Source organism: Styela clava, chromosome 4, assembly GCF_964204865.1.
Source record: "Styela clava chromosome 4, kaStyClav1.hap1.2, whole genome shotgun sequence".
NCBI lineage: Eukaryota > Metazoa > Chordata > Ascidiacea > Stolidobranchia > Styelidae > Styela > Styela clava.
The window spans coordinates 1,510,227-1,528,080 of NC_135253.1; the positions used below are offsets into that span (position 1 = coordinate 1,510,227).

At 36.3% G+C, this 17,854-nt stretch overlaps 1 protein-coding gene and 1 long non-coding RNA gene across 2 annotated transcripts; one reads left to right on the forward strand and one right to left on the reverse strand.

Annotated features, from left to right (window-relative positions):
* Window positions 1–272: 272 nt before the first annotated feature.
* LOC144422175 (uncharacterized) lies at window positions 273–1,641 on the reverse strand. The gene is made up of 2 exons (XR_013475175.1): window positions 1,430–1,641; window positions 273–1,089 (listed from the first exon to the last, which is right to left on the reverse strand). It is a non-coding gene; the product is annotated as an uncharacterized LOC144422175 (long non-coding RNA).
* Window positions 1,642–9,150: 7,509 nt separating this feature from the next.
* On the forward strand, window positions 9,151–12,443 carry LOC120325629 (cadherin-2-like). Its single transcript, XM_039391695.2, has one exon. It carries the CDS (start codon window positions 9,265–9,267, stop codon window positions 11,572–11,574), a length of 2,310 nt encoding a protein of 769 aa, XP_039247629.2. The 5' UTR covers window positions 9,151–9,264; the 3' UTR covers window positions 11,575–12,443.
* The last annotated feature ends 5,411 nt before the right edge of the window (window positions 12,444–17,854 follow it).

Here is a 17,854-nt window from a genome sequence, read left to right on the forward strand (position 1 = left end):
ATATTAACTTGTTGAGCTCCTCAACATTTACAAGAAGTTTTCTTGAAATGTTGATGTCTCACGCCACAATTCCAGTTATAACCCAACCGACTCGAGTAACCAGTTCAACCGCTACTTTAATAGATCATATTTATTGCAATATATCTGAAAAATGTGTTTCCTCTATTGTTTGGCAAAATTGCATGACAGACCATTACCCTATTTTTTGTCAGATTCAACTTAGTCATGCATCTTCCCACTCTCACCAAAAAATGAAACGTGACATGAGAAACTTTGTTGATGTTAACTTTATTCAAGACGCCCAAAATCTTTTTAACTCTAATCCATTTTCTAATGTTAATGCTGATAATTTCAATTCATGTTTTAACGATTTTATTTCTAAAGTCCTAAACGTGTGTGATAAGCATGCACCATTAAGAAAACTTACTAGAAAAGAACGTAATCTAGAGAAAAAACCTTGGATAACAAGTGGCATTATGCGTTCGACTAAAGTCAGAGACAAATTGCATAAGACTCATTTTATTAACGGATCATCTGAACAAAAACTGCACTATAAGAAATACGCCAACAAATTGTGCCACTTGAAAAAGAAAGCTAAGGAGATATATTTTGCAAAGCGCTTTGAAAATGATATAAATGATCCAAAAAAGACTTGGAGCACAATAAATTCCTTAATAAATTCTAAATCAAGCAATAACGTTCCTCAAAAACTAATTGATCAGCATTCAGGGGAGGTAGTTCATGACAGTGGCATAATATCAAGAATGTTCAATAGGTATTTTTCACAGATTGGGCAAACGTTGTCTTTGGCTTTTCAGGATGTGAGCAATAATGAGCATCTAAAATTCATGAGCGCTCCAAACAAATTGTCTATGTTTATGGAAGATGCTTCATTGAATGAAGTAGTAAATATAATCAATTCTTTAAAAACTAACAAAGCAACCGGGTATGACCATATTCCAGCTTATCTCCTGAAACTTTTGTGCAGTACAATTAGTCCAGTTCTCTGCAAACTCTTCAACTACTCTGTTTCTTTGGGTATATTTCCAGATCATCTTAAGGTTGCCAGAGTTGTTCCCGTTTATAAATCTGGAAAAAAAATAATGTATCCAATTATCGACCCATCTCTATACTTTCATGCTTCTCTATTGTTTTTGAAAAGTTGATGCTTAGTCGCCTCCAAAATTTCCTTAATAAACACTCTATTATTAATAGCGATCAATTTGGCTTTCGAAATCATCACTCGACTACACATGCAATTTTAGATATAATTAGTAAATATTATGAAATCGTTGATGAGGGTTTGGTTGGCTGTAGTATATTTTTGGATTTAAAAAAGGCGTTTGACACAGTTGATCACAAAATACTTATAAGCAAATTGAAACATTATGGGATCCGCGGTACTGTGAGTAAAATATTTTCTAGTTACCTGCACGGTCGAAATCAATTTGTCACTGTCTCTGCCAATGAATCACCTCATGAACTTGTTTCTGTTGGCGTGCCCCAGGGCTCAGTTCTCGGCCCAACCCTTTTTCTTGTTTATATAAATGATGTAGTTAATTGTAGTTCAGGAATATTCAAACTTTTCGCTGATGACACAAGCATAACGTCAATATCTTCCAGTATCTTTGATTTGTCCAATCTAGTCAAAATAAACTTACAAAATATTTCTAAATGGATGAAATCTAATAAGTTAACTATAAATCCTGAGAAAACACAGGTACTACTAATAAATCATCCCTATAATAAAAATATCAAGTATCCACATTGTCCTGATTTTACTCTAAGTGGTGTTAGACTAAACGTGCATGACGCAGTCAAATACCTTGGAATATTCATAGATAACAAGCTCAAATGGGACCGACACATCAACTCCCTGAAATTGAAACTATCTAGGTCTGTAGGAATAATGACAAGGATAAAAAATTTGATTCCTAAAAAAATCATGCGAACTGTTTACTTTTCTCTCTTTTATTCGCACTTACAGTATGGAATTGTGGCATGGGGTTCCGCTGATAAAACTAGACTTAATGCTATAACTGTATTACAAAATAGAGCTCTTCGGGTTATGACCAATACTCCTTTGCATCATAGTATGAGCCCCATTTACAAGCGTATGAACCTCCTAAAATTAAATGATGTTTATATCTATGAAATTGCTAAATTAATGTTTCAATTCAGGCATAGTATGTTGCCAGAGGCCTTTGACTTGTATTTTAGTGATTGTAGTTCTGTGCATTCTTATGGTACTCGTTCCGCTTCTAAGGGAGCATTTTTTATTTCACGAACAAATTCAAAATTTGCTCAAAATTCTATCAAATTCATAGGCCCTAAAATTTGGAATGATATCCCAGACATTCTAAAAACATTCTCGTACAAAAAATTTAAATTTGAGTTCATGAAATACATCATATCCAAATATTAAATGCAAAGTTTAAGTCCTCCAATTTCAATGGGATACTGATGTGGACATGTGTATAATATGCTTATTTTAACTTGTTCTCCATGTATTGGTTTAGTGGATTTACACATATGACTAGTGCCTGATAGTTCATAGTTATTAATTTAATAACTGTATACCTACTTCTGGGCCACCCTGTATGTGTCATTGTATAGTCCAACTATATGGCTAACAAATTGCAAGTCAATATGTTTTGAAACCTAGCTAGATCTTGGAATTATGTAGGATACATTTTTGTAGCATTTTGTGTTATTTATTCACTCTATTCTTCTTTCCAAACCAAGGTTCAAGATTTATCAATACTTGCTACATGCTCTTCATGTACGGCATCATATATATTTACATAGTGGCTTAGACATTCCTGAGATGTACACATACATGTGCAAATTTTAAATATGTGGTTATTATGCTTTTCAGTAGTCAATGACCTGGGCTAACTGGGTAAATCTGAAGGTGAGAACCTAAATGAATTTCATTATACAATCCAGTATTTCTAATTCATTTTAATAATTAGATGTGTAGTGTAATCAGAATTTCATATTGTGAATTTCATATTAAATCTCATATGTTATAGTTAAAAAAGCATGCACTGTTGAATGTGAATCACAATACCATTTCATTATAACAACCAGTTTACTTTTGACGATTCAAGAATTCATGGTTTGTCTAAAATTGATATTCATAACTTGTTTAATTGCATTAATATAATTGTTATATAAATTTCTTATTCTCTAATCATAAAACTCACTTGCTACATTCTAATATATTCCTCCACTCCTTAATTGCGGTTCATGCTACAATGGCTGGAAACTGGCCTCTTTTGGCCCTACAATTAGATTATAGTGTACTTGTATGTATTATTCTTGGTCTATCCTGCCAAATTAATCCATCGTTTTATGTATATTTCATTCCTGTCATTTATTATTCTGCAAACAATTCTAATCATTTTCTGATATCCCACCTATGCTCAACAATAGGTTTGATATTATATAATTACTGTTTCAATTACCATTATGTGGTTGTTATGGTTTATTTAATCACATTTATCGATATTGCAATAAATTATTAAATTTGGCAATTTTTTGATACCCCTACCACCAAAGTTTACGTTTGGGAGTAACCAAATTAATCCACTGTTTTATATATATCTCATGCATTATCATTTATCATTCTGCAAACATTTGCATTCATTTTCTGCTATCCTATCTATGCACAACATTAGGTCTGGTGTTATACTACCCTAGTAACCCCAAACTGCTCCGCTAAGTGACTTTTTAAATTCATGTGATGCTCCTCAATATAATTACATTGTCAATTACTGTTAAGCGGTTGTTATAGATTATTTATTTAACTGTGAGTGTGATTAAAATTTATCGATATGCGATATCTTAATAAATTTAACCATTTTTTTATACTACTACTACCAAAGTTTTCGTTTGGGGTAGACTATGAATTTTTGTAAGATTTGAAATGGTTTTTGGACTATTGTAACTGTCTCATCTTTGTCTTTAATAAATCATATCTGCTTAAATTTGCATATGTCTATTTATGTACTATTGTAGTATTATTTTTTTTATTTTTTCATAGTGTTAATATGATGTACTAATTAATTCTCATATATAGGCTCATTTAGAATTAAGTATCTATTTTGGAAATGCACTCCTCTTTTTCTACCATTAAATTAACTTAAAACAAAAACCACATTATGTTACTGTTATAAATGTGTCATTTTTCACAATAAATTCCCAACCCTGATTAGATGAATCCAAAATTTATCCTCGTTTTGTAAATAGTGTAAATAGTTCTCTATAAAGTGAGAGTTAAAAAAAAGAACCTGTGTCAATTTATGTATTTATTCATGTGTTGTATTGGGTGGTAACTGACTCAGATGACCGTAACTGGTCGTATCGTTACCTCCCAGTCATACCGAAAACTTTTGTTTCACTTATTATGTTATTATTATATTTAATATTATGTGTTTTCTGGTTGACGAAATAATAAATTCTCTCTCTCTCTCTTCTAAAAATTACAAAGCAATTGGTCCAGAAGGCTAATACTTTTATTTATTTCGAATATTTCTGTTAGTTCATGAGATTTGTTTTTATTTGCTATGACGTCACCGAACGTTCTGCGACGCATATGCTGGCACTCTTCTTCGTGTTCTTTTGATCACGTGCCATCGGACGTCGGTGGTTCGTAACGAAATCCTGGTTGGGAGGGGTGACTCCTCTACGGCCCGTGTGCCAGGGCTTGGCTAACACAGACAGTCCCCGAACTCATAACAGAACTATAATGTGAAAAATCTGAACAAAATTTTGTTCTATCCCTAACCTGGTACACATACTACAGGAGTATCCTTTTCTGTAGCTTGGTATGTTGCTCTATTTTTCTATAAAGGCTTATCGAAGAAAATGATTTGGTGACATCCCGCGTTTTTTTTTTTGATCGAATATTGACAATTTGGTAAAAATTGAAAATTTTGATAAAATAATTGAATGTGGCTCAATTAGATGGGCCGTGGCCTCGGCCCATGGAGGAGTCACCACCCCTGTAGGAAATCCTGGCTTTGCTAAGATTTGAGGAATGGCGAATAGTGCCGTACTTGGTGTTATATCACAGTAGTGACTCGGATCGTTGGTGTTATCACAGTTGTGAGTCGGATCATCTTGCAATTTCAATTCACGCTGTCACAAGACAGGAACTTCTAAAGATAGGACAGTTCCGGTACCGTAACATAGCTCGGTGACACTGAAATAACTCGTAACTGTCTCGTAAAAGCGGAACTTGCAGTCACTGTTATAACTGATGTCTTTAAATGTTGGTGCATTTCTTGGAATCGATAAACGTGTCCATATATTTGAGCATAGCTCTCTTGTTTTTTTTTCAAATGTTTTCTAAGTCCGACATTTCACCCATAATTTTGGCTGTTTTAATTTAATCCACATTAATATTTCGCCACGCTTGTCCGCCGATATTTTTATAAAATTTGACGCTCGTCTGATACCGGTGCGCGACAAGATTTCCGTTTCAAGATTCTGATTTGAATAGGATAAGTACAATGCTCATTTCAACGTAGAAAACAATAAAATTCTATTTATATCTAATATCAGAAACATTGATTTAATAATGAGCGTATATATATGTGTTTGAAACTGAAACAAATTCTTCTAAAACAGCGTGCATTAGCGATTTAATTCGCACTGATTGCAGCAATGAGCAAAACCATTCGCTCCTTTCTTGGTGCGGTTAATGGTGTGTTTGACCATTTAACCAATAACATTTGGGATTTACGGGAGCATTGAATATCTAGAGATATCTAGTTGAACAAGATTCAGGATATATATATATTCGACATTTATATATATATTTAATATCCCAGAATATTAAATAGGGAAACTGTTATACCGCAGAAACTGGTACTATTTCCTGGGAAACTGGATCAAATTTCGAACGAAAGCACAGATAGGAATTCCAAAAAACAACAGTGACACTTTGTAACACAACTCGACAGAATGGGTAACAGTTATCTTGAAGCGAATTGTAAAAACTCAGTGGTCGTAGGGATAAATGAAAAATATCAAGAACATACAAAAAATACGCATGCCACAAGTTATTTCTTGGCGTCGCAGAGACGACTATATCGATACGCTGGACGTGACAAAATGAAACAAGAGAGCAATGCTCAAATATATGGACACGCAGAACAATTCCCCAAAAATCATATGCGGTGACCAACGACTAACATACCGTCGGTGACTTACCAGTACCTTTATCGGGGCACCGTGACGGTACAGGGACTGTCATAGATATTTTAGGTCCTGTGACAATTGAAACATCAGTTGAAATATCTCGTGATATGAGTCAATTATGTACCGTATTATCGGATCAGGTACCGAACCACAGTCAAACATTTCAGATAAAAACGTTACTAAATAACATGCGTCAACTTAACACCAGCCGAATCGGGGTACAATTTTTAGTACAGTGACTGTCATAGCCGTTTAGGGCTGATGGACAATTCGACTACACGGACAACTCACCAGGCCTAGGGTGGTGTAGCCAGTCTGCGGACAATTTCATTCAAACCGCTATAAAACAAAAACCAATATATCTAACCTGTTAATTTTTTCACCGTGGGTGCATTGGCGGCATTTATTCTACACGCTAAACCTCGTATTAACTTTCTACGACAAAGGGTTGAAGCTATACAAATCCCCAAAGTACGGCACTCGAAAGACGTATTTGCGACCGAACGATCAGTGTGCGACCACGGATTTCAAGCCTTGATCATCGTTTATGCTGCGTCGAGACTATCGCATACGCATCCATACAGCAATCAAACAGACAAAACACGGTGGTCGCAAATTGGTTGACAATTGTTGGTCTTGTGACAGCGTGAAAACATTGGGCTTCTAATTGCATTTCTGACTGTCTTATATTTCAAGAACACGGTTATTTCGAACAAAACTCGTTAAATTATAAACAAAGCACCACATCACAGCAATCAAACAGACGAAAACACGGTGGCCGTAAATTGGTTGACAAAGATATTATCGACGTATCCGAAATGCACACCCCCTATTCCCCCTCCTTCAAATGTAGGAACGAGAAACTTTCAAATATGGTTAAAAGAAACACAACTCTACCCACCTGCCAAGTTTCATCTTTTTATTTCTCATATTTGTATGGATTTTCAAGCTTTTGACAACTACGAGTTAGTTCAGTGTCACCGCGCTGTGTTACGGTACCAGAACTCCTGTCTTGTGACAGCATGAATTGAAATTGCATGATGGTCCGTTGGACACAAAATGGCGTCCGATACCCGCAGAACGTTTAGTGACGTCATAGCAAACAAAAACAAATCTTACAGAGCTAACAGAAATATTTGAAATAAATAAAAGTAATAGCCTTCTGGAGAAAAATTTCATCTTCAACCAGTGAAAATTTCAAAGCAATTAGTCCAGTAATCAAAGAGAAAAGCGACTTTTTAAAAACGTGTCAAAGAACAAGAACAAGAACAAGAACAACAACAACAACATAATATTGAAACGATCGTTATGTCCACTACGTGTCCAATAAACTCTTTCTCTGAGTAAGATTTTGATATAGCAAATATACCTTAGCGGCTTAAACGGCATATGGATTGTACTTTGTCGTTTGTTCATCGAGTAAGGAACGAGTGGCTTCGTTAGCAGATGTTAACAGGCGGCCACTGGTCTTCTCTATTGTGCCACTCAATGACGAATAATTTACATGAATACTCTTCAAGCCTCGGGCGTCGTTTATGTCGATGACTCGTCGTCGTAAGTTACATTTTCCTTAAATGGACTTCCCAAAAGAAGGAGAAAAGAACTGAGTGGGCGAGGCTATTGACGACGTAATCTCGTCGCCGACTTTCTCAAACAAAAATACGGAGCGTTGATTGGCGAGACGAACGAAAAGAAAAAAGCCGACGGCGTCATTTTACAATTTGATGGCTGACGCGACTGTTGTGTACTTTTCGACCCTTCTATATGCGTACCTGGGCGGTGTTTGCTGGCTATTTGTATAGGAATGGACGACTTCCATACTTCCCTCATGTCTTCATAAGTTTGTGGTGTCGACCGATGTATTAAGATTATCGGTAAGAGAATGATCAGATCATGTTATATTATTCTGTATGCTTTATTATTTTGATAATGTGCCATACAGCCATAGGAACCGTGTTTCCTATTACAGTTTTAAGACATCAACTAAGGAATGTAAGTGGCAGAGACTATTAATTTATTCCATAAAATAGAGAGCACTGAAAAACCTTCATTTAGTACAGCAATACTTACCGTATTAATCATAGAAGAGGTACCGTAAAATCGAACAAGCCGTTTTGAAGAAGTGATTGCCGGATTGAATCAGATAAAACGTCCAGCCAAAAATATCTGAAATTATTATATTCCATAAAAGTTCTGTAGTTGATAAGTTCAAACTAGATATATAATCTTACAGTCTTAAGTTATTTCAAGTAATTTTATTCCATAAGCTCAAGATTATATATGTATGACCAAATATTAAGATCTTAGTCAACCAGAATTGATTACCGGTACTAAATAGCTTTCGTCTTATTTTAAGATAAACAACAGTCTATTTGTAATTGAATAAAATACGTATTGCGTATTTGTCGTATGAAATTATCGTATATGTGCCTACCATTTTCGGTATATTGATAATTAAGCACAAATTAATTAAATCTACTGAACCGATAGAGGATTATGTATAAGTATTACTCTAATATTAAAATATTTTAAACATTGACATCTTTTCTGATTTTGATCACTTCCTGTATTACCCTCCGAATTGGAAATGTATATAACAGACACACTTGTGTACGGGTAATCCTTGATCTTGAAAATTCAGAGTTATTGGTAATCAGAGTTGGCCACAAAAACCCCAAAAAAATACGATATCCAAATTGAACATGCAGTTAAGCTCTGGTACAACAAAAGCTTAATGAAAGCAAATAATAAATATGGACACAAACTTGTTAGAGCCTAAGTAGTGGGGTACCGGTACTAATTGACTTTGGGTGAAGACTGTTCAACTGATTATTCAGTTAATTCCCCTTATTTTGTTACAGCTATACATAAATTTGTGTATGCATATTCTGACTCATGTTTTTCAACTATATCTATGTGAATTTTTTGGTATATCGTATATGTACTGACAAAAGCTCTCTTTCCTAGAAGTTTTTGATATAATAAATGATATATCAATACTAATTGCGTATAAGATATTCAGCCAAGCCTTAAATCTCATCATTGTGATTCATAATGTATCATCTTGAATATCTATGCATCATCACACTGGTGTTGTGCACATCTAATGTAGTGTTTTCAAAATGGACATATCCACCTATCAATGTTAATGAGGGACCTAAGAGAAATCTTCCGGAAAATCTTGGTCAAGTGGATTCTAGCAGTTCCTCCGTGAGTACATATGGACTTACTGGGGCTGGAGTGACCTCGGGGAAATTTGACATGATTTCAAGTACAGGAATGATCAGGCAACTAATGGAGTTGGACAGAGAAACTCAAAACAACTACACTTTGACTCTAAGTGCTTACGATTCGTCGGGAAACAGTGTCGAAGATCCTTTGGAAATACATATTGTCGTTTTGGATATAAACGATAATGTTCCGCTATTTAAGGAGTCTTCTTTAATTGGATCAGTACCAGAAAGCAACGATGTGTCGTCTGGCAGCTTTATGACTGTACAAGCAACTGATGCTGATGAAAAAGTGAAAACATTCAATGCTGAGGTTAGATATTCGATTGTTGATGGGTCAGATATTCCTCCATCAAGTTCGTCACGGTTCAGTATTGATGCAGTTAGTGGTGCCGTCTCTGTAATTGGTGGTTTGGACTATGAAACAACCCAACAAGTGTTTTTTCAAGTTGTAGCAAGAGATGGGGGAGATTCGGAACAGCCATCGAACCTAAGAACCACTTCAACTGTTACTGTTAATGTGCAGGATTCAAATGACAATGCTCCTGTTTTCAGTCCAGATCCTTCTGATAGATCATTTTCAGAATTATCACAGGTAGATACTGCCTTATATAATATATATGCTGAAGATGCCGATCAGGGAGTAAACAAGAAAACTTCTTTTCGATTCATCAATGGTAACATTGGTGACACTTTCAAGATTGTATCGTTTCCAGCTGATGATGCAAAGAGCAGAGGTGAGCTGCAGCTAGCGAAGCCTTTGGATTTCGAAAGTGGATCAACTCAGTATGAACTCACCATTCAAGCATATAATGAAGATGCTGATAACAGTGGTGTTTATGTGGATACTGCTAAAATCATAGTAAAAGTTATTGATGAGAATGAGCCTCCAGTTTTCATTAACACTCCGTATGTGGCAAATGTGGCAGAAGAAGCGGGTCTGCCAAACGAAGAGGCTCAACCAGTCATACAAGTTACTGCTGAGGACTATGACTTCAATAGAAACCAAACTGTTTCTTATTCTGTTAATGATCCTCAAGGATGGTTCCAGATTAACAGTGAAGATGGGCAAGTTAGTCGTATTGGTGTAATTGATAGAGAAGCTTCAGTGGTTAAGAATGGTGTGTATACATTGATTGTGGTTGCAACTGACAACTATGACCACGGAACACCAAAAAGTAGAAATGGTGAAGTTGCTGTCCATATTAGCGATATAAACGATAATCCTCCTGAAATTACACTTTCTGCAGCTGATCAGAATGTAATAATATGTGAAGAACCTCAAAACAGTACTGTCCTCGAAATTCCAGCCCAGGATCCGGACTCTACTGTTAATGGACCACCATTTACATTTTTGTTTGATTCAACTGTGGATGATAGTCGTTGGGAATTTGCAACTGTTTCATCAACAACAAGTAAGATAGTGGCTCTTTTTACAGATTATAATCTTCAGGGAGCACAGGAAGTGGTTCAGCTTCCTTTTACCATTACCGACTCTGGTTCTCCATCACAAACTGGAAGCGCGACTGTGACTGTTACAATTTGCACATGTAACTCTGAAGGGAGACCATCGTGTGCTGGAGCAGCTGCTGCCGCATTCCCTGTCGCAATAATCATCGCTATTATTGCTATTCTTCTTCTAATAATTATTTTGATTTTTGCACTGGTTGCATACAAGCGCAGACAAGCAGCAATGGTTTTGAAGGAACCGTTTTTTGATGATGAAGATGATGTGAGGGAAAACGTTCAAGTATATCAGGAAGAAGGTGGGGAGGAAGATCAAGATGCATATGATCTAACTGCTCTTCGAGCGCCACTACTTGAAGACCCAAATCAGCCAGTCAGGATAGAAAAACCTCTGCAGCAAGCACCTAGACAACCTCGAGGTGTTCCGGATGATATCGGCGACTACATCGGAGATGCTAAAGATCAGGCAGATACTGATCCAAGTGCACCACCATTCGATTCATTGCTTGTATTTGACTATGAAGGTGCAGGTTCGGATGCTGGGTCTCTATCTTCTATCAACACTGCCACAACAGATGGATCGGTGGACTATGATTACCTCAATAATTGGGGTCCAAGGTTTAAGAAATTGGCAAACATGTACAATGATGGATCAGACTCTGAATAAGAAATAGTAATATTGTGTGTGGAAATGCAATGAGTGCAGTTGGTTAGAAGAGGAGTAACACTTAATGTCATTGTGGGACAATAATTATTTAACATCTCATGCATAATCCATACATCATTGGTTTGGTAATTCACCGAATCTGAATTAAATTGAATGATGAACATGGTTTTAGTGTGATATATATATATATACACACATACAGAAACATATTTTATTTTCATTTGCAAACGCCATGAATTTTATAGTAAACTTTTGTGCAGCATATTTGGGAATTCTAATCTTGTACTTTATGCTTTCTGCAATTGTAACCAGGTGCTGCGCAATTTGATAAACTGTTGTGTTTACATCAATTTCCTTTGTTAGCGATACCATGTATTTGTTACTTCATTGCTTCTGATGACATGCGGGTAGGGTCAGGTGTGTGTATTTCAGTTTCCAAGTGTGTAAACTCTGTGTGAAATTAAGTTTTTTTAAGCATTTTAGCTGTTTTTTTTATAAGCATTCTGGCTTTGTGTCTTGTAAATCTGTAAATGCTTTCTTCTATTGGCTTTTACGTTAGCTATCCATTTTATTTGTATGTCGAGAGACCAAATGAGTTAAGCGGGGGTATTTTTTAATGTACATTCATTCCTAGGTACTTTTTTAATATTATTACTCAACAAATGGTACGTACCATCAACTGTTTTATATAAGTGAGTTGCTTCAATCGTTTCGTATGATCAGACATTACATTCTGATCGGAGTTGTTGGATTTTGAACTGGTTTTTATTTATGTATTAATTCAAGCGGGATTTTCGTCAGCCCACTGCTATTATGCTTATTATTATTATTGGCAGTAGAAATAAAACAAATTAGTACATTTTGCCTAATGCAGTAGTTGTATTTTGTCCGGTCGGTGGGTCAGTAATCGGTATATCATTTTAAGCACGCCTCTACTAATATTTTGGAATGAAATGGTAATATCACCGGAAATTGAAATCACCGCTGTAATTTTACGATGCGCTGGACTATTTTGCTCATTTTTGACACTTGGCTCCATTTTAAATCAACACTGTTTTCGTGGGAGCTTGTGGCATTTTCTAGTCGAATAAAGCCTATTTGCGTTACTTAAGCCTTTCTTTGTTGGATTTTGTTCCTGATAACCACTGGTTTGCACGATGGAGCAAGAGGAACTGAAAAAACCAGGTGCTATTGCGTGAACAAGTCAACACTAATGCCTCCCATTAAAGTTCTCTAAATACATTTCAATTTTTGCTTGCAACCTAATTTATCACGGTTGTTTCTTAACTAAGAATATTAATTTGATCCGACTGAGAGCTCGCATCTGGACAGTCTGCGTTATCTGAACCAACTTAAATAAAATTGGAGAGAACTTTCAACCACGGCGTGGTGTCTTACATTTACACCCTGGTGTGAAATAACATGCGTTTAATAGTAGGCTGTTGTAGAAATTTTTTTGATTGACCAGGTTTGTAATTGTGTCCTGCTTGCAGGGCGATTCTATTTATATAAATGTAAAATTGGTAAAAGAAAGCAAAGCCACTGTTCAAATACTTTTTAAAATCAATTGACACTATCCGAGAGAACGAAAGAGAATTAGCATTAAAAAAGAAAAAATTGGCAAACATTACAAAAAAGGAGAATTCTTGAAATATAATCAGAGTAATAATGCAATATGTATGTGTTCTTTATGATGAATTACTGTTATTGATGAATATTGCTTATTGCAAAATTGTTTTATTTTATAAAAACCTCTTTTACATACATCGCTTTTGTCATCAGAACACTTTCATCTACTCACTTCCGTCTTCCACAGTCTGACAAAGCATGTGTTTCGTTTCAATTATCTGCTGTAGCATTTGGAACCAAATTTTTCTTATGTCATTGTTTCTGATACACTCGCTACAAGTCGTTCATTACTTTGAAAGATGACAATACCGGTCGGCCCTTATCTTACTTTCATCCCTTCAGCAACAAAGCGCAATGTAGATATTACTAATCGCAGAGGCGTCAAGCGCTATGCTGTCCTAGAACAGAGAAGTGGTTCACCAGCGACCAGTCGGTGCAGTTTCTTTGCCGACTCACAAAGCTCATTCTGCGTCATTTTTCCTTCGTGCGTAAACAATGGTTACTGAAGGTTACTAAAAATAAAATGTTTCGTTGCGCAGTGATATGTTTACCTACCGTTTTCAAATCGGGTGTTAGAAGGGTACTTGATTGTCCGGCGGTGCCTTTGCCCACGAATAATTTCATTTTCCATGTGCGATCGGGAGAGGCGTTTTATTAATTTCTCTGCCCACGAACAATTTCATTTTTCAGGTGCGACCGGGAGAGGCGTTTTATTAAATTTTGTCGCTTCCTCGATTTTCCTCTCCCCAGGGATAAATATATATGAGAATCCTATTATATTCTTCTGTTTAAAATTTACATATACGCCATTTCGTCGCTCTGTTCTCTCGCATCATCGCCAAAGTAACGATACGTCGGTATAATAAATTGATAGGACATAACAAGCAATTCATGAAACGAAAACCGAATAAAACTTATAAACAACAATTGTAGAATAAAATATTATTTTCAATATTAGGTAGAGAGACTTATTTCAAAACTATGCATAAATATATATTTAAAAACCTAATCGCCTCCGCAAAATAATTATGAATCTAATTGTTACTTTGTTTAAAATTGATTGCTTGTCCTAGAACAGTGGTTCTCAACCGGGGGCCGTTCACCTCAGTTTTATTACCTCAGTTACAAGGTGTATTCACTTTCTTGTGGGTGTGAATTGTTTAATCATAATGGAATTTTGAACCAACTAACCAGACTACCTAGTTTGTTAGTAGGCCGTCTATCCTGCATCCTGCAGACGGGCAGTTTCGCTAGCATGCGAGATAGCTGTCAATATCATATTATAACTGCAGAAGCCTATATGCGAATTCCCAATCCCCAAAATACGAAAATGGAACGACAGTTACTTTGGCTTTATTGAGGACATGGCTACCGATGTATGCTAACAAGTTTGCTTTGAAATCAAGCAAAGAAGACTTTTCGAGTTTCTGGTTATCCCTTCGCCATTCTCACCTACTACTTGTAAGAATGCTTCTTCATTGCTAGTTCAATTTGCCACAACCTATCTGTGCGATTCTATTTTTTCTAATCTTGTTACCAACAAAGCAAAATCTAGGAACCGCACTGATGTTGACAATGACAATCGTCTGGCTAAACCAAAGACGTTGCCCAATATAAGGAACCTAGTTAGACAGTCCCAAGCGCACGATTCCCAATGATTGTTTACTAAAAAGCTTTGACTTTTCTGTCCGTGGTTTGTTTTTGCATTCTATAAAAGGTCGTAAATACATATTACAATCTAACACGTCAATTTTTTTAGAATGATGGACAAGGGGGGCCACGAGTGCAATAAGCCTCCGGAAGGGGGCCACGGTCATGAAAGGTTGAGAACCACTCTTTTAGAAGATCCCATCGCTACCCTCTTTCCAGTGGTTCGCAAACTTTCACGATCTGTGTCTCTCAACATTTGTGGCCCCATGCTCTTCTATAAAAGGTCCCGTTTTGTAAAGCCCTGCTTTGCTTTGGGTAATATTCTAACGTAGGACAATTTAAGCAGGTGCTGTGCTTGTTCATATGCCACAGTTATCTAATTTTAATAGGGCTTAGTAATTTTCCTAAACCCCCTAGAGGGGATGAACATCCTCCCTAAAATTTGAATATAATATAAATATTGAATATAAAACTTGAATATAATGGCATCTGGATATCCACAACGTGGCGTATATACTGATGCAGATGGTCAGTCAGATACACATTTGTATAAGTCAGAAATAGTTTTTATCTTAAATAGCAGGATAGCTACCACCCACTAAATTTGGAAACACCTCCTAAAATGAAAAGCTGGGGAGCATACTGCAATAGGACGGTATGTCATTAGATCCCACCATAACCCCGAAAAAATAAGTGGTCGTTGTTCTCATCTATAGACGATAGCTAGCTTGTTTAATCAGGGCACCCCGCAAGCCAATACATACGAAGGCGGTCTTAACCTGGATATGTAAACGCAACGACCCACATACAGAGTGCTGAGCGTTATCCAGCGTAACTGCCATTAGAAGATAACCTAAAATGAGGCAATCAGTTTCAGTTGGCCGGCTTGCCATGAGATCTCAACCTAACATAAAACTCACTAAAGCAAGCAGTCGATGTTCTCGCCCGTAAAATATAGCTGGCTTCGTTCACTAGACTGCACGAAAGTCTCTAAAATTCTAGACGTATTCCTGCTTGTAATTACTAATGGTAGTGGCATCTCATTTGGTGAACAACATGCCTGGCAGCAATTTGCGTTCAACCGATAATAAACCAGCACATGCCTAAATTTGAACATTTAGCAGTTTTTGTGACGATACTATTCAAACTGCACCCACGAAGCCCAGCCTATCGAATGTGATGGATTTTTATTTTGTATGCGCAATCCTGTTAGACATTTGTAAGCTGATAACTTCGTGAAGTTGCAATTATTTCCCTCACATATTACAGAGAACCTCTGTGGGACCATATTGTCAAAATTTTTCAATATAGCTTTTTAACACAACTAGTCAACACAAAATACGACGAATCCTATCAGTATTTACGTTAAAAAGTTAATCAGGAAATTGTCGCCGATGCTTGGTGACCACCCAGATTTATTGGCCGGTTATAGTGCCAATCCTAAAGTAGTATGGCTCTGTGCCTCAGCAATGAGCATATTGCAAAGATTTGCTCATTTTGGTATTGTTCCCTGCATTTTTTACGTCGTCCGGCTAAATGGTTCGTTGCATATTAAGAAAACGCATTGCTCGCTGCCAAAATCCCTTGCTTCAGCCGAGTCGGGTGCGAAATTGGCCGTATTGAGGTCTTTAATTCTTCAATACATATTTGGTTTTGGGTTTCGAAGTATGGTACGCTGGAAGCATACAACTATGAGCATATGCTTATTGGGAATGCATATCTATTAGACAGAAAACGTAGCTACAGTACAGAATATGAACCAGTCGCCCAGTGGGGTGCGGTTATTTATGTATTTATTAGGATAATGAGGATAAGGATAAGGATTTACATATTTATCCCGGGGGAAAGGAAAGCCGATAAGATGACTTATCCATATGGCGAACCACGGCCTCTCGTCCGGTTACGGTACCATTCCAAGTCGGGTATGGGATTAGTTATATTCTTTGTTTTCGGATGCATGGACTTGGTGGTGGAGGAAGCCGTAACCGACCAGCGGTTACGTGAATCACCCAATGGCGGCGAGGAGTCCAGCAATCCTCTTGCACATAACCATCCCTGCATGGGATTCGAACCTGCGGACCCATGCAGAGTAATTAGAGGTGCGGTGGCGAGCGTATTCCTAACGCTTAGCCCGTTGAGCCACATCGCCGCGCATGGGATTTACATATTTATCCAATGGGAGAGGAAAGCCGAGAAGAATGCCTAAACATATGGCAAACCACGGCCTCTCTCAATCATAGCTCTGTGCTCCATATGAATCACATGGCTCTGCGAGCTATTCGTTTACTTATTAAAAATACTGATTTTAACTATTTCTCTGGGATATCTTGCCATTGAAAACAAAAGCCAGAAATTGGAAGAATAGCAGAGAATGAAATGTGTGTATTATGTAATGGAGAACCTGAGTTTGTTTCACATATTTTCATGTATTGTAACTTTACAAAAAATATTTATGAAGATTTAGTTTTAGATATATTAAAATTGATTAGAATACATTTTGTTATCAATATGATTCTTGCATATTATTTAATTTCAACGATCCTTTATATAGTCATATAGATACTGTTGATTTGGATGCAATTATACTTTTGTAATCAATAGTGAGATATAAAATTTTGACCATGAGAAATTCTATTATATTCGAAAATAAAACACCCCATTTTGCCTTTCTCAAAAAGCAGATAAAAATGGCCATAATATGTAGAAAAATATAGAGAATTATAGAATAAAAAACCCATTTGAGAGGGAATTGAAAAATTTATGTAAAGCGTTATTTCAAAAAGAAAATTATATGTTTATGATATGTATTTTATATTTACTAATTTCATTTTTATTGTTTTATATCAATGCATTTATTAAAATAACCTAATTATGGTATGGATTACTACTGGAATTGAACAAAATAAATACTGAATTATGGATGCAAAATGGAATATGAACTTATTTATATTATATATAATTTTTTATATTAACCGTAATTAAAATCACCCATTGAGTGAAC